This window comes from Dendrobium catenatum, unplaced genomic scaffold (assembly GCF_001605985.2).
Source record: "Dendrobium catenatum unplaced genomic scaffold, ASM160598v2 fragScaff_scaffold_1132, whole genome shotgun sequence".
Lineage (NCBI taxonomy): Eukaryota > Viridiplantae > Streptophyta > Magnoliopsida > Asparagales > Orchidaceae > Dendrobium > Dendrobium catenatum.
Window position 1 is genome coordinate 170,174 of NW_021319594.1, and position 18,451 is coordinate 188,624.

The 18,451-nt window shown below is 35.2% G+C and overlaps 1 protein-coding gene across 5 annotated transcripts; it reads left to right on the forward strand.

Moving 5' to 3' along the window:
- Positions 1-7,842: 7,842 nt before the first annotated feature.
- On the forward strand, positions 7,843-16,009 carry LOC110111002 (nuclear transcription factor Y subunit A-9). Of its 5 annotated transcripts, none has more exons than XM_028698746.1 (7): positions 7,844-8,033; positions 9,608-9,721; positions 9,800-9,877; positions 12,336-12,448; positions 12,656-12,724; positions 12,873-13,037; positions 15,122-16,009. In XM_028698746.1, the coding sequence occupies exons 1-7, from the start codon at positions 7,973-7,975 to the stop codon at positions 15,512-15,514; spliced, it is 993 nt and encodes a 330-aa protein (XP_028554579.1). In that variant the 5' UTR covers positions 7,844-7,972; the 3' UTR covers positions 15,515-16,009. The 5 variants fall into 5 exon arrangements, with proteins under 5 accessions (XP_020698341.1, XP_028554579.1, XP_020698338.1 ...); XM_020842679.2 differs by having other exon boundaries at positions 7,876-8,033; positions 9,597-9,721; XM_028698747.1 differs by lacking the exon at positions 7,844-8,033 and adding an exon at positions 8,114-8,294.
- Positions 16,010-18,451: the final 2,442 nt, after the last annotated feature.

Consider the following 18,451-nt stretch of genomic DNA (forward strand, 5'->3'; position numbering starts at 1 on the left):
TCTTCTACCAATGTTCAACCAAGCTTAACTTGTCTTTCTGTATTCAATAGTCAATTCAATAGTCAATGCAATAATCAATACAATAGTCAATTCAAGGACAATATAAAGCAATCACATCAACATTCAAATGCATATCAACTCAATCTATCAATCTCGAACAAATCAGAAATTATACGAAAATCGGGCAGAGCAACGGCAGTCTACGGAATTTACACAAAAATCTCCAAAAATTTCAGATCACCAAATTAATACAGAACGTGCACAGCAACATTGTAAAACTAATCTTCTACTGCACAAACCAATTCAGACATCATAATAATTTGCAGTCAAAATAAAACTCCGCAGAATCAAAACGGACCGGACGAAATCTTTCAGAAAATACTTAAAACGTGCAGAATAATCACATCTACAACATACCAAAAGTTATGCGGTGAAAGTTTCTTCAATACAAAATGCGGCGCGTTTATCGGTAACGAAAACACAAATCTGAGCACAGAAATATCAAAACTCGAAATCTTCGAAAACAGAAATAGGATTCGGATTCCTTACTGCGAGATAAACAAATCTTCCAACTACGTCGTCGGACGAAAAGCGCTCCGCGGCCTCCGAAATCCGGCTTTCCTCTTCTCTTCCTCCTCTTTCTCTCTCCTGCCTTCTCTTTCTCTCACTTCAAATGATTCAAAATATCTCGAATCCGATATTTATTAACACTGATCGTCCCGGACGATCCAAAATTCGTCCCGGTACGATGTGCTCTCTGGACAAATTTCGTACAGACAAAATTAAAATTCGTCCCGGGCGACTTGCTCTCTGGACAGATTTCGTACAGACGGATCGTCCCGACGATCCAGGTTCGTACAGACGAAAATGACATATTTCTTCAGTTCGTCCAGTACTAAATCCAGTTCGTACAGACGAACTGCACTAAAAAAAATCAGCTTTTTAAGGGTTTTACAGTATAGATGTCCGGCGAAAGCCCGACAACAGGCAAAAGTCCGGCATAGGGAAGAAACTTGGTGACGAGTGGAAGTCCGGCGTCGACTAGAAGTCCGACGTCAGTTGGCGGCCGAAGAGAACTCCGGCATTACTTGGAGTTCGGGTGAAACTCCGGCGTCACTTTGAGGTCAGGCGAAATTCTGGTGTCACTTGGAGGTCGGGCAGAATCCTGACGTCACTTGGAGGTCGGGCGGAATTCCGACGTCACTTGGAGTTCGGGCGGAACTCCGGCGGTGGTCGAGGAGGATTTTCTTCCCTCCTATTCTTCTCTTATCCTCTTCTAACTTCTTTCTTAGACCCCCTCTCAAGAGAAATGAGGGGTCTATTTATAGATTTCTGGAATTGCATGACCCGTAAATAGGTGAGAAATCAGTGGTAAATGGGGAGTGGTTGGATGGACGACCAATATTGAATCCCTTGATCATGTACCATTCGTCAAACATTTGAAAGTCTTAATGATGTCGGAATTCGGCGATCTTGGGCTCGTTGGATTTGCCTCGTCGATTCGCTCGATTCGACTAAAAGCATGTTATATTTGGAAACCGTTTGGTAACATAAATTGTGGTTCGAACTTTCCAACAGTGCTTTAGGTCCTTGATTTGGACTCATTTAGGCTCAGATTGAGTCAAATTTGGTGTCGTTGGGTTTGTATTTCTGAGAAACTCAGTTTGACTGTAAATTTGTTGAATTCAGAGTTCAAATGATCCCATGTTTAATTTTTGAAGTTTCCAACTTGATTTTTGCCTCGAGATTCGTGTCCGATCAAGATAATATTTTGATGACATGTCAATCCTCATTTTTTTCTCATTTAAGTTTTGTTTATGTCAATTTTCTTATTGTGTTTATAGCAATTTTTTAGTACAATTTTTTTTAAAAGCAACACAATAACAGCCGTCAAAAACTGTCCCAAACGAAGCCTTAGAATTAAAATTAAAATAAAATTTTCTTCATTCAAATTACAACACCCAATTAGAATGTAAATTTCATTTTTAATTGCTAAGAGTTTAGATGAACATCATGACAAATTGACATGTGATTGATAAACATTCTCTCATTCTCATATACACATCATCACGTTATGAAAATGAGCATATGATGTTACTTAGGCTTCATTTGAAATATCTTTCTTATTGCTTTCTAAAAGCGGCTTTCTAGCACAAAAAATTTGCGAGCTAAAATATTGCTTTAAGAAGCAGTAAGAAAGCCGTCACAAATGAAGCCTTATACTACAACATATTTGATTTCATCAATAGCTAATTAATGGCATTTGAATCTATCCATGCTTAATCACTTCAATGAAGTTATCTTTAAATAAATCCATGACAATATTGAAGAGGCAAATATAGTTTTTGTTAAGGGTGATACCATTTCATTATGATTCCATAGCAGTTGTAGTGGTTGGAAGGTATTGGTGGATGAGCTATCAGATGAGTCATGAGTTGGTCAATTAATGGTTCAGTTATAAATGTTGGTGAGTGTTTAATACTTTCATGTCATGATGGCTACAATTAATGTAAAATTAGTCTTAGAATTATTATAAGAAATTAAGTTTTTTATTATTGTTACAATATTAAAAATATATATATTTTTAAATTATTATATTCTAATTGATCTGATTATGAAAAACTCATCATCATAGAAAATCCTGAAAAATTAAAAAATATATATAACAAACTGAAGTATAATAATGATATAAGTTATATTAGAATGAACTTAAAAATTATTGTATTTATTTAAAGAGTAATGCAATATAAATTATTCAGTAAGTTCACATTTGCTGTATACATTTTAATGAAATTTATATATAGATATAAGCTTAGGCTTCGTTTGAGACGATTTTTTTACTGCTTCTTAAAACAACTTCTTAATACAAAAATAGACAGCCACGTACCCAACCTTAGTTTGGGACATCTTACTTATTGCTTTCTAAAACAACTTTTAGTACAAAATCTTTTAGTTTAAAAATTTTTTGTATTAAAAAGTTATTTTAGAAAGCAGTAAGAAAGTTATTCCAAACGGAGTCATACTTGCAAAATATGAGAGTAATTTGTTTTAAAACACATTTTTCACATTGCTGTGACTCTGGCGTGCATTGTTTGGATGTCAAATACTGAGTTCAGGCCCGTATATTTCACTGGATCGGAATCTACAGTTTGGCATTTTAATTTTTCGATAGACCATTAACTCTTTTATCCTGAGCCTGTTGGTTATAAATGTTGACGACTGGTGAAACATATGAGCATGAACTCAGGATAGGGAGAAAATAGTTGATTACTTAGATTATATTGTTCCATCAAATTAAAAAATGTTGGAGATTAAGGTTTCGTTCGGAACGACTTTCTTACTGCTTCTTAAAGCGGCATTTTAGTACAAAAATGAAAAAAAATTAACTAAAATGTGGCTTTAAGAAGCAGGAAGAAAGCCGTCCCAAACGAAGCATAAGTTGCTAAGAAAAATTCTGAAAATGTCTTCACATTATTCATAGTACTTAAATAGTTACATGCTAGAAAATTTTCGATAGTAAAGAGTGAGTATTTATTGACTTGATTTTATACAAAGATTCAACAGATGCGTAGATTGAAGTTGCAAGAGACATGCCCAATGTTTGGTGCTGAAAAAATTTATGATAAGACATAGTTAGTATTTAATATCTTAATTTTGTTCAAAGATCAATATGTATTTAGATAAAAATTGCAACATTACATTGAGATTTGTTGGGGATGTGAAGGTAAACCAAACAACAAACAGCATAGAGATTTAACAAGAAAAAATTTGAAATCGGGAAATAATCAGGGAGCCACACCGCACCAAGAAATTCACTATGCAAATTAGGAGAAAGAAGTATAGATCTCGCTAATTATCTCTCTCTCTCTCTTCTTGTTTCTATTCTCTCTTACACCATTCTCACATTCTAAGCAAAAGAGAAAAGCCTCTACATACCATTAAGGGACGCCACCCTTGAAAAAAATGAGAAAAAAAATTGTTCAGTCCGCCTTAAGCGCTGTGGCGCTCAACACTCTGTCACAAGTCCACCTGACAGCACTGTGAGATTGAATTTACTAATTTAGATCCGCTCTCTATCATTTCTTCCAATAAACTTTTGCGTTGCCAGGGCGCTTGAGCACACAACGCCAGGGCTTTGTACGGAAAATAAAAATTGGTTTCAATGCACCCGAACCCAATCATGGGGAAGACCCCTCACGAGCATGATAATTTGACTTGAGGTTCGAGGCAATAGTATAATCCGATTGATATTGATCAAATGAATCTTTGTGGACATATCCGATTATATACAAATGCATGCACGTACACACACCTAAAAAAAATGCTGTATACATCTAAGAGTACTCTCTTAACTACTTACTGGCTACTTTTTCCCTTAGTGCTAATGATGTTTAATTAAGAATAAATTTCAAACATTATCACCGACTTGAGAATAAAGAAAGGTAAACCCAGTGAATTATTGTTCCATTTAGCTCATTACTTTTGACTGATCATCAAATTTTAAGACTTTTTATGGCCTTATAAGAAAAAAACAATTAAAAACGCCATGAAACTTCCATGTGCCAGTGCTGCTTAGGTGAAACAGATTGCCTACTAAGAAGCAGATAAAAGTCATTGCTGAGTAAATCCAACTGATTCCAAACAGCTAATCTTATTTTATTTTGAAATGCTATGTTCTTCTTGTAAAATTGTATTTTAATTAGAATCATATCAGCACTTGATTGATAATATGACAAATTGTTTTAATATTGCTACCATGAGAATTGAGAATCTCCAGGCCTTCATGCAGTAGCTTGGATTCGCTCCACAGAGTTTTTTGATTGGGTGACTCAATCGAGGATAACATCAAATCATAGTATTTAAATGAAAGTCTGTCGACCCACTATCCTATACAGATCTATCAGTCTTCAGCTACGTCAGTAAAATCAGCTTTTACTTGTCTTACAGTGTTATAATAGTAATAGTAACCAGCTATTATCCAATCACATGATCATATTTATTCACAATATTTGTATTAATGGTATGTCTATATTAAAATATCAAAACTTTTATTCCGTGCAAATCATCCTAAACACAATATATTTCATTTTACCCAGTGAAATCACATAATCAATCAATCAAACTGTCTAGAATAATCAATATTGTAACATATAAAAAGTTATGTAGAAGAAGTTCACTAAATCTAGAGAAAATGTAATAAAATCAATTTAAAAGAACTTGGATGGTTGAAATCAAAATTTTGAAAATAAAAAAAAAAGTTAAAAATCACTTACATCAATCTGAACAATTATTATCAAAATGATGAAACGGTTCGACCACAAAACCCATTGCCTTCTCCGGCAAGCCGATGCTGCTGGCATGAGTGGCGAGTGAGTGGAGAGAAAATGGAGTTATATATATATATCATCACCGCAGCGCTACATGTTGAATTCAGAATTACTTAATAATAGAGACTTCAGTGCCTCGGCGATGATTTATGGCGCCGCTGCACTCAAGACCAAGCGTCACAACGCTTAAAGGAATAGTGTTGCTGTGCAGCAGTTCAAATAGAAATTCATATTCACATTTTTAATTTATTTTCAAAAATCAGATTATAGACACAGAACAAGAACCTGTAGAATTTTGTAGTTCTTCCTCTCTTTTTTTATGTCTTTATTTGAAATCATATGCTAATTCTTCTTTCTTTCAAGTTAACATGAGTTGAATCTATCTTATGGGGATTAGATGTAATCATATTGGTTTATTATTAATATAATCAACTGAGTTTTCTATATCTAATTATTATTATATATATTTCATTCTATTCTTTTTTTATTGTACTAATTAAAATTTTAAGAGGTTTATTCAAAATAAAGAGGTGGATGATAGACTCATCATTTGTGAAAAATCATGATAGATCAAATGATAGAGATATTTATTTTAAACTCATGTTATCAATTAGATCTCTTGTGTTGAGTTAACAAAATCTATATGCATTGAATCTATCATTGAGAAATTATTAGGGTTTTGAAGAGATTATGGATTCTAGGTTTTCGAGAGAATGGTAGGATACGCGGTAAGATCTAATAAAAACTATCTTGTTTATATTTTTTAATTGTGTTGGAACTAAACTAATAGAATAAGTCCCGATAAAATCTAATCCCTAGGCTTATTTGTCTAACTTTTAACTTAAAGAGATTCCCATTTTGATTCATTGTTAGCATTTTTCTATTTAACACAAATTGTCATCTTGTTTCGATTGTTTAGATAATGTCAAGATCAAGTCATTGGTTTTTACAGTCTATATGGGATGATACTCTTCATCATTTTATTGCTTGTGTGATTGAGTATTCTTGCATGTATATATGATTAGATCGTAACAATCTTAATCCCTAATCATTGACATCCATGTTTTTTTTTTATCTTAAAATCAACATCTTCAAAGTAATATATACTTTAAATTATGATTATTAGTGTACATATTACACCTTATTTTATACCAATATTGCATTAAAATATTCCCACTTAAAACATATACAATCAGATTAGTCTTATTAGGCTCATATTAAATACCCACTTAAAGCATACATAACTCACATTTTGAGAACCTAGCATTCAACTTATTTTGTATTACTATCTCTAATACTAATCTTAAATAAATTGAATAATCATCCATCATTCTGTTATACGTTAATATGCCATCAATGAACAACATCATAAACAAATTCATAAAAACTAACTCATATCTAAATTACAAAATTTTGAATGATCCGTAAAGCTAGCTTATGCTTCATTTCAGATAGCTTTCTTACTGCTTTATGAAGCAGATTTTCAGCACAAAAATTTTGAATTAAAAAAATTGTATTAAAAATTTGCTTCATAAAACAGTAAGAAGGTTGTCCCAAAAGAATACTTAATTTTATAGAAATTTATTCAATTATTATTCTAATCTCTTCAAAAATACATCAATTGAGTTGAAGTGACTATAAGCTATGCCAAACTCAATTAATTTATATCATTAATATTAGTATTTTGATTCATCCTAGATTGCATATATCATAATTAACAAACCACAATCAAATTTGGAATCTAATACCTCATCAATGATCTAATACTACCTCTCCTCTATAATTATACTTAATTAAATTAATATATAATCTTTAACCCACAGCTGTCAGTAACATGACATCCCTAAAATATTAATATTTGATTAGCGAGTAATTTGGAATCTTTTCTGCCCAATACTTTCTTACACGTAGCCGAACACTCGTTATCCACTCACACTCTGAATTTCCCAAAGTACCCTGCTATGATAAAAGAAATAACCTCATATGCCGCACTAAACGACAAAATAAAGTATAGGCCAGCGTCATCGGCCCTAAGCTGTCGCACCAGTGCCAGCAGACTTGTTACCGCCACGTGTAAGGCTTCAACGACACGTGGAGGTTGAAGGCGATCCGTCACGGACCCGGGTTGGAAGGAATGACGCCGTCACCACGCTGTTATCCATTACATCATGACACGTGTTAGATGGCCCCCCGTTGACGTGGATATCTCGACGCGTGGCTCGTCCTGGAACCATCGTGCGCTTACAGGTTTGCGAGCATTGAGCAACCAAAAACAGAGAAAAGGTTTGCGAGCGAAATGACGAGAATACCCCCCAGAATGCTTGGGGATTATCCTGTTGCCTTTCAGGGTGGGGTCAACGGCTAGCCGGACTTCTATGCCTTTTTTACAATTTTACCCTCCCAAAACAATTTTCTTACAATTTAGATATACTAGTTAATTTAAGTATATTTTATATCAACAATTCAGTGCTATAAGCTGTCTTTTTAAATGAAATAGATGTGCATTTGAAGAGATTGAAAAGCAGCGGAAAAGAAAGAGATCGATTCGGTCGGGTGGGGGAGAGAGAGATGGAGAGAAATTTTTACTCTGCTATGCAGATTTTCTATTATTTTATAAAGAAGGCGAACGGATTTATGAGAAATTGATGGCGGAGAAAGGATGGAAAGGAACAATTATAGGTTATCTCGCGGGTTCTCCTTGTAAGAGTGAGTTTGCAGTCGCTTTCGCCCATCCCTTTCACTGTTCTGTTTCATTTTCACTTTACTGTTTTCGTTTTGGTGAATTAAAGGGGGGCTTTGTTAGTCTAGGGTTTGGGGAATTCTGGTAGTGGAGGTGCAGAGAGTTCTTCATTGGAGATTCTTTGAAGAAGAATTAATTCTTATCTAATTTAGGTCTTTGATTTCGAGTTCGGTTGTAAGTTTGTCTACTTGCGGCAAGGGTTAGTGTTCTGATCTTACCGAAAAGAGGTAATGATGTTGCGTCGGACTTTGTTCTGTTTCTTCGTTTTGCCGTTTCAGGGTCTCTTGGTTGATGATGAATATATATGACTGCGGTCTAGACTGTTTACTAGAAGATGTTTGAGCGTAGCAAAAGAAAATTTTGTGTTTATTTGCGTAGCTGTAAAGAAACTCAATCTTGATAACATTTATCTTTCTCCTTCTGTTTAACTGAGCTGATTCGATTATGTTTTAAGTTATCAAGTCTTTTCAGATCAGGGTGTCGTTTTTGTTGTATGTAACGAATCGTTTTGGATCTTTTCGTGCTTCCTTTCTCTCCTATGTTGGTGAGAATTGACATTGATTATCATCACCATCTTCATAGTTATGCTTTCTTGACTATTTGAGATATCTTTACGAATCTTGTTTGGTTATTCAGTGCTACTGAGTATTGTTATTTGGGTTGTTAATTCTAATTTTCATAACTCGTTTATAGTAGCTAGACATATATGCTTTGCTTAGCCTGCTTTTTCTACTACTTTTATTTCCCTCCTTACTGGTGCATCTTTTTATCTATAACAATAAAACTCCAATTATTTGCTATAATTATTCAAAATTCAGTGTGTATCAAAAACGTAGACGTTTAGTCTTTGCCTGTAGGCGTTTCTATGGCTATCTAGACATATGGCCAACAAAATTTGTGGGATTATAAAGGATTGGCTTGCTTGGCCCTATTGAAAAAGAAAATAAATTTCCATATGTTCCTTATTTGTTTTTTAAGTTTTAATATTATGAATTTTCCTTAAAGCGAAATACTCAGCTGGCCTCATTTAATAATTCTATTTTATATCTCAGAATTTCCTCGATTTACTATTTTATAGAGCTATCCTTGGTAAAACTCCTGTAGTAATTCGTTAAAATGTTATTCCCATCTTTCTTTAATCCTTGATGTTGTCATCATTAAAATTGTTTGTCAACTTAGTTCATGCTCCTAATTTGATCAAAGCAAATATGTCTCCTTTTCTGTATCTTAATTATTTTATATATTTAATTTTGTTTTTCTAATGCACTTACATGCTATATTAATTATATACCAACAAGCATTAGCTTTGCGGTATTTCGTTATTGTAATCAAGAAAAAAAAATTTGGAGTACAGGTCAAAGTGTCTTTTTAATAAAACATGGAACTAGAACTAGTGTTATTGACGCTTTCATTATTTTCCTTTTCCAGTAAGTTAAATAGGAGGGAATCATATACCTCATGCTGTTTGCTTACTTCTACCATACTCACTATCATATATTTTGCAAACCTTAATAAACATCTTCTTGTAGTTTACCTGAAGATTTACATTTGGAGTTAAAAAGCATGGAGATTAGACCCAATGGTGGAAATTCTGGAGAATACAATTCCCACGGAAACCTGTCACCGGTTTTTACCTCTCAACTATGGTGGCAAGGTCATGGATTTGGTGTTGTTTCTCCAGTTCTTATACCAGAGTGAATATCAAAGTCTCATGTAGTGCATCCTCTTGCAGGAGGTGATTCTAATATTGGCCAATTGAAACAGAAGGACAGTTCAAGTGGAAAGAGTGATGCTACCAAAGACATACCAAGTATGGATATGCATGAAGCATGTTTCTGGAAACTTGATTGAGTTGAGATACTATTTTCTGAATTATTTCAACTGTTTAGTTTTGTATAGCATGGTTCGTTGACAAAAAGATAGGAGAATAAATTAGATTAAAAATGGCTGGCAGGAGTTTAATGATGTTTTTCATGTTAATCCTTGGAATAGCTCCATTTGAATAGTTACCTATGCAAAATGCTCAAGTATGTGTTATTTATTGATAGAAGGTGGATGTTGTGTTGGTCATGGGCCGGGTAGAGTGCACTCAACCTTTTTTGTGTCATGTTTGTCCATATATCCAAACTTCTTATAGCTCTGCTGAGTTTTGTTCATTAACACTATCATAATGCTGCCATTTTGAGACATCCTATACCTTCGCCATTTTGAGTAGCCTTTGCCTTTACATTTCTGGTTGGAACTACTTTTTTGTGATTGTTCTACCTGTCATAAAAATGGTTGTGAAAAGATCACCGCTACTAAATTGTGACCATTAAAAGTGGTAGCAGATATATATTACGACCTTATGGAGGTTGCAAACATATGATCACAATGATCTCCTTGAGAATGAAACAACTTCTTTTTCGTGGCCATCTTGCTTGGCTTGTCACAATGCTTAAGCATATCATATTCTTTGTGATAGGCCCCGAAGCTATGGCATCATTATGCAGATCAGCCATTATTTGGTTGTATTTTGAATTTGTACAATATGTAGCAATGACATCATCATGTAACTAACATATAACTATTACTCAAATTAAATATAAATGCACACAATTTAAGAGTAATTCGACACTCAACTATACATGCAATCAAAGTTTCAATTAACTTAATCTTTGTACAAAGGTAAATATAGTTAAGTGCAAGAGTTCCTATGTAATAGTTATAACAATTTTCTCATCAACAAAAAAAAAAAATCTTCAAAAGAAGTAAATAAAACTTTAAGTCACCACCATCATCATCATCATCATCATAAGCATAGTCTTGAGCACTGCCTAGAGCACCTTATTAATGTAGCTCTTTCAGCATGGATTGCACAATCTCCTTAACCTCCTTTAACGTAATCAGTTTCCCTTAATACTGAATGCCTTTGATCTCTATTAGATGGATGAGGATCAATTTATGTCCTTTTAATAACCTCCAAAGCTATATATGTAGCACTTGGTCAGCCCCTCTTTAAGTTTCCATCCCTGCATGAATAATAGAACTTATGCTGAGTAGTACCCTTCACACCATCTTTTGAGGTCATAGCTGTCTCATATTTTTCGTACATAAATTTGCAAATATATGACATTATTATTTGTTCTTCATGGAAGTTCTTATTAAAACTTATAATTCCAAGCTTATGGCAACGGCTTGAGAACGAGAGTCGATGTGGTGCCTTTCTTCATATGGATCTTGTGTTGGCTTTCTTAGGGCATCCTTACATGCTACATTGAGTTTGTGAGTGAGATGCCTCCCAATGGTCATCTCCTAAGAATTGCTTGACCAAGTTGTGGAAAATGGGGTCATTAGTGGTAGTGCATTGAGCTAGAGGTCACGTGGATCACACCTTGAATAGGTCAGCCAACAAAGAGAGAGGGTGGCAGTCGGTGGCACCACCGGAGGGGAGCTAGAGGGTAAATCCAAAGTTCAGGGATGAAAGAAGGTGGATGAGAGGTTGTGAGAGGAGTTGAGATGTACTTATAGAACTGTCGAAGGTCATACTACAGGGAGAGTCGCAAAAGGGTCAAAAGAGGCGAAACGTTGAAATAATAAGTTAATGTTGGGGTTCAGATTATTAACCATTTGGGACTGATCCTAAGCTCCAGTTGCAATAAAGCAATATTTTGGTAGTGTAATATTGAGGTATGCTTTGACTTGCACTTAATGATTGTATGTTTGTAGCAACAAATTCATCTTAGAATCATCATTTTAAAGCTTATTTTTTTATTCTTTTTTTTTTTCTTCTGTTGGGATCAAGATAACAACTAAAGAAAGGAATATAGAGTGGCGCATGTTTTCTGAGCACATTGCATAGAATATGATTTTTTTTGTTTTATTTTTTTATCATAGAATCTTGGGTCTGCTTTATTTCATTACAACCCAGTCACTCTGCTTAATGTCTATCATCAGTTGTTCAAAAGATATCTGGTTCTTTAAAAAAAAAAAGCCCTGATTGATATACTTGTGATGGCTTACTTAGGGACAAGTGCAATGCATATTGACGTTTCCACTATGCACGGCTCTAGAGTAGAAATATTTGGTCTACCATCTTAAGAAACCTTTTTTTTGTCACTTGAGTGATTTAGTAAGCTGAATGATTTATTTTGCTGCAGAAGTGTGCTTGTTCTGACACAGCTTCATTTTAGTATCTATATAGAAGCTCACGTAACTTTTGTGGCTTGATCAAAAATATTTGTTAATGATGTGCATATATCTTACTCTCGAACTTCATTTATGGTCAGATGGAAATTCCCCCCAGGAACAACAGCAAATGCAACCCATCTCCGCTTTGTTGCCTCCAATGATGCCGGAATATATCATGCCACACACTCAATTGGAACTTGGCCAATCAGTTGTATGGACTTTGTTCTCTTTATTTTTTATAATTAGAACTCCATGTTTCAGATAATTCTGTTTTTTCATAGGTAATTTTGTATTGAGTTGTAACCAGCATATATGAGTTTCCTTTGATCCAATAACAATGGACACTTTCTGCTTAATATTTCATGTAAGAAGAATGTGCTTTCTGTTTCATGTCCTTAACTCCCTTAAACTTTATCAGGCATGTGCAGCATATTCATTCTCTGATCCGTATCATGGTATGATGGCAGCCTACGTGCCTCAAGCTTTGGTAAGTAGTATTTGCCGATCAGCCTTCCTTTAATTTTGTTATTAATTAAAATTATAGCTGTTTGAACCACATAATACTCATATTAGTTGATTAATCATATTCCAGCCCAGTTCTTCTATTGCTAATAATTAAAGATGTGTTCCATCAGGTGCATCCTCAATTTCTTGGAATGCCACATGCTCGAATGCCTTTGCCCTTGGAAATGGCAGAGGAGCCTGTTTATGTAAATGCAAAGCAGTACCATGGAATTTTGAGGAGAAGGCAGTCACGTGCCAAGGCCGAACTTGAAAAGAAGACTGTAAAGTCAAGAAAGGTACCTTTCAGATTGTTAACTTTTAGAGAAGATGATGCAATGAAATGTTGACTAATTGATATTCTAATGAGCTGCTTTAAAACACCCATGATGTCATTCTAATACTCCAATTTTTACAACAACATCATCAAGCCTTTATCCCATACATGGGCTCGGTAACATGAATCCTTGTTTTTTTTTTTTTCTCTAATGTGTCCTATTAAAAGTCAAATTCTCATTTACTAGTTGATTTTCACTCTTCCCCTTGTGATGAATGATGTCCTAATGCAACTAGGATGGTGCAATGGATGCAAATGACATAAAGAAATTAGGATATATTGTTCAAAGACCATCTGATACTGATAAAACTCGCTTTCTTTAGATAAAACCTAGAAAATACAAGAACCTACATCAAAATGAGAATATACAAATGAATTAATCAAAAGAAATTAATGACAAATTTGAATGTTTGAAAATCAACTAGTAATCCAAATTAGACACCTCAAATGGAATCTTAATTGTTATTAATTTTATCAAAATCAAGAACTTTGGGGGTCACTACAAAATATCTGAAAGAACATAGGTAAAGGAGAAATTACGAAGATCCTAGCCTTACTGCAGTGCAATGAGATGATTTTATATAGAATTAGGTAGCTGCATGTGGACTGCATTTGAAGAAATCATACATCCAACAAACTTGCACAAGATTGAAAAGTGGAATATGAAATTGGATTGAATCAAACCTGGATACTTTAGATGCCTTAAAGAACTTTTTATAGATTTCGCAGCTCAGGTTAATAGATATGGTAGCATATAAAAGTAATTTAATTCGATTCCAGGTTATGCAAAATTCAATTCTTAGTTATCGTGTGTGAAAATATCTAAGCCAGGAGACAGATAAGTAAATTATGGAATATCTACGACTCGAAGGCTCTAGCCAAATCCGAAGTTGTTCCAGACGGTTATCTCGTAGCAGTAGGGTATTTTTTTTGGGAATCTTAGACTGGTAGTGATAATGTAAATAGAACCAAAAATAGTGGTAGCTGAAATGTAGCTAGGCATGCAAATTCAAAAATTTCTGCACCCAAAAGCCCATATCCTTTAACAATAAGCCCATAAAACTTCTACTCATGTTAAACGTGCTATCAACCAATCTTGCATGAAGTTATGCCAAACCACATAAACTTACCTAATATTTGAGAATTAAATCAATAAAGAACCCAATCCTTCTCATAGGCATGTTCAGTGATCAATAATATGAAAAAGTATAAAATAAATTATGAAATAATAGAATTATACTACAAGGGTGGTCAGATCATTTATTTGCCCGACGTTTTCAACTAATGTAAATTGCAAATCACCAGAAGTCTGGGATCTAGACAGACTCCAGCTTCCCCATTGCCTCATCTTTTGTTGGCTGCCCTAGCTCCTTCGATGTGGTTTTACCTTTTGGTCCATTGTTGTGGTTTAGCTCTTCTGTTATGATCTTCTTTTTGTTCTGTCGTTCTGATTAAATTAGTATGCATTGAAAGCCTAAATCCTAAAACAAACAACTAAACAAGTTAGCAAGTTTTACCTAGATCAAATAGATGTCATACCATACAATTTCACGATAGAAGTCACCTTCACGATTTTCTAAATCTAGATTTACAGGTTTAATTATTCCTGTGTCCAAACAGTTCCATAAAATTAGCTTTGGTTAAATGTTTGTACTATAATTTATTTTTTTAACATCTTTTATTTCTGTTTTTTCAAGTTTCTAACTTAGGTCTCATTTGGGATAGCTTTCTTAATGCTTCTTAAAACAACTTTTTTAGTAACACACAAAAAAACTTTATAATAGAACGCTGTTTTGCCGCTCAAAATGAAGTCTTATGCTTTGTTTGGGACGGCTTTTTTATTGCTTCTTAAAGCTGCTTTTTAGTTAAAAAATGAAAAAATTTGAACTAAAAAGCTGATTTAAGAAGCACCAAGAAAGCTGGGCCAAATGAAGTCTTAGATTCAAGTATTTACTTATCTGCTCTGCTGATAGCTTCAAATCTGATAGGACGCATAAGCGAATTGTGGCTTAACGTTTATAACTGGACATTGTTAATCCTCTGCAGCCATATCTTCACGAATCTCGTCACCTACATGCAATGAGGAGAGCGAGGGGTTGTGGTGGCCGTTTTCTCAACACAAAAAAGAACGAGGCAGATTCTTCCAACAGTAATCCTGAGACTGGGCTTGCTTCAGCTTCTGTTTCTTTTGGTTATGAATCCCTCCTCTCTGATACCTCAGCTAATCCAGATTCTGCACGCGCAAGGCCTGCTTTGCAAAGTGTGCTGAAACCACATAAATACACCAGCAACAGTGATGGCTATCAACACAGTTCTGGATTCCAGTTATCTCCGTTCCATCCAAAGCAAGGTGAAAGGATGGACGAAGGAGATTTCTCGGGTCAAAGGAGAGCTGATTTAATGGCGAACCAGCCCAAGAAGAGGGCTCTGGCTATCTAAAATCGAAGAGTCACAGTTCTGGCTTGTCAGGGAGAGAGCTTAGAGTTCACTGGTGAATACTTTGTTGAAGGCAATTCATTCTTGGCTGTCCTCTTTTTCTTTCTTTCTTTCTTTTTTTCCATGTTCTCAGTCAGGTGAAGGGAAGAGTAGCTGCTGCATTTTAATTTTGATCCAGAAATTTTAACTTTTAAGCCTTTGATGGATATGAAAACTGTTTCTGGTTGGCTTTCATAGGCTACATCTCTGCAGGCGCTCTTCCATTAGTATGAATCTCTAATCTCTAAAGTTCATGTCTTGCTATTTTTTTTTCCTTTTGAGAGTTCTCTGAAGTTGTAATCGTTGATGGTTTGGAAACACTTCGCACTGCTTAAGAGGTCAATGTTCTTTAATTTGTTGAAGGGACATTTCTTTGCAGGAAAGCAGTGTTGTACTATCTTTGTATTACTTCATATCTGTAATTTGTGATTTTCTCTAAAATTTTGAGTTCATTCGGAATCTGCTTAACGGATTTGTAGTCGATTTGCAAAACAGATTTTTTTAATTGAAAAGTTTTTTGAGCTTAGGGTTGCCTGCGCAACATATGATTAATTATATGTTTAGAGTTTATGAAAAAATTTATCTTAATTATCTCAAAAGTTCAAAGAAAAAAAAAACTTGACTTTACAAATGAAAATTAGCATACAATATAGAGAAAAAGATTATGAACTTGTTTGCTGATGAAAATGCATGCGTAGACTTAAAAAAACCTTTTAAAGATTGTAGACTCATGAATTTTAAAGTCATATGTTAAATTTTGCAGGAGAATATCATGAGATCATATATATATATATATATAACAACATCAGATGATATATGAATCTTTTGTTCATATATTGTTAAAAGTTAAATTTTTATTTAAATTTAATAAAAAATAATTTTTTAATATTTTATAACCAAATCTTTTTAGGTCTACCGCTACCTTTCTTAAATAAGTCAAATTTAATACATATACTCACTTAGTTAGGTCATCGAAAGGTCGCATGCAACCAAACTATTTAAGGTGACTAATCTTATCTTCCACTTGAGCTATTCAAATCGTCGGAGTTTCGCCGCACCACCATATCAAGGCCCGACATTCAAGCTCAACGTTCAGGCCCGACGTGCTACTGAAGGCTTGACATTCATGCCCAACGTTTTGCTCAAGGCCCGACTTTCAGGCCTGACGTCTTCATCAAAGGCCCTCACCATCACACGAGGCCTTCACATTCGTCAAAGGCCCTCACCAACACCTGAGGCTTTCACCTTCACATGAGGCCCTCACCTTCACCAAAGGCCCTCTCCTCCGCTAGATTACTACCTGACGCCGTTGCTTTGTTGGAACACCACCTGAGGCCTGAACTTCTGCTGGGCCACTACCTGACGTCCAGAGTTCTACCAAAGTACCTCCCTACTACGATCCATCCGACCTTCATCACCAGACAACGATCTTTCAGACCCCAGTCTCCTACCGACTACGATCCTTCAGGCCTTCGCCGCCTACTACGGTTCATCCGACCTCCATCACCAGACAACGGTCTTTCAGACCCCAGTCTTCTACCGACTACGGTCCTTCAGGCCTTCACCGCCTACTACGGTCCATCCGACCTCCATCACCAGACAACGATCTTTCAGACCCCAGTCTTCTACCGACTACGGTCCTTCAGGCCTTCGCCGCCTACTACGATCCATCCGACCTTCATCACCAGACAACGATCTTTCAGACCTCAGTCTCCTACCGACTGCGGTCCTTCAGGCCTTCGCCGCCTACTACGGTCCATCCGACCTCCATCAACAGACAATGGTCTTTCTAACCCCGGTCTCCTTCCGACTACGGTCCTTCCGACCAGACAAACATGTATATATAATTCCTACTATGTAATGCAATCTGTATGATGTACATTTGCTACATCAATCCAAGGCCTTCTCCCAAAGAAGAGCCTCATTTGTAACGACTACAAATACTAGTGGATTCATTCAAACTGGGCCAGACCCCGTGGTTTTTCCCCCTTTTTAGGGGTTTTCCACGTAAAAAACTCTGGTGTCTCTTATGAATGCTACACCCTATCAATTATCTGATTGTGTGCTGGATCTTCGTACAATGCTAAGACATTAAACTATATTTCTCTACCGCCGCGAATACTCCAGGACGCAACAGTTTGGCGCCGTCTGTGGGAATCGAACCCACGACCACATGGTATCTTCTTTAAGAGTAAAGCCGCTCATCCACCTGAGTATCCTCATCTTTGTAACACTTAACTTAATATTATGCTTCTCTTTTAATGGCTAACATTCTACACCATAAAACATAGTAGGTCTCACCATCATCTTATAGAATTTTTCCTAAAATTTGAAGGGACTTCTCTATCACACAAAAAACTCAGTGCCACTCTAAACAATAGACCAAAAATATCTAAAACATGTACTCTTATTAATGACTTGATCGTCCAAAATTGTCATCCCACATTAGGTTTATTACAACTAAAGTTACAATTCATATATTCAATTTTATATCTACTCAAACAAAAACCTTTAAGCTCATGATTGACCTCCATAATTCAAGTTTACCTTCAATTCCCTCTCTTGCCTTATCAACAAGAAAATATCAACAAAAAGCATACACTAGATACAACCCCTTGCAAATGTTTAGTGAGAACATCCATGACTAAAGAAAAAAGATATGAGATTAAGGTTGATCCTTGATGTAATTCAACTAAAATAGGTAAATACTTGGTCAAACCTCCTAATATTTTAACACAAGTACCACCTCCTACATACATATGCTTAATGACTATAAATATTATTATCTTTTTTTTTTTTTCTAGAACTCTTCATAGCACTTCTCTTGAAACCAATAAAAATCATATATAGATTCTCTTTATTCTCTCTATACTTCTCCATCAGACCTCTCATACTAAGCAA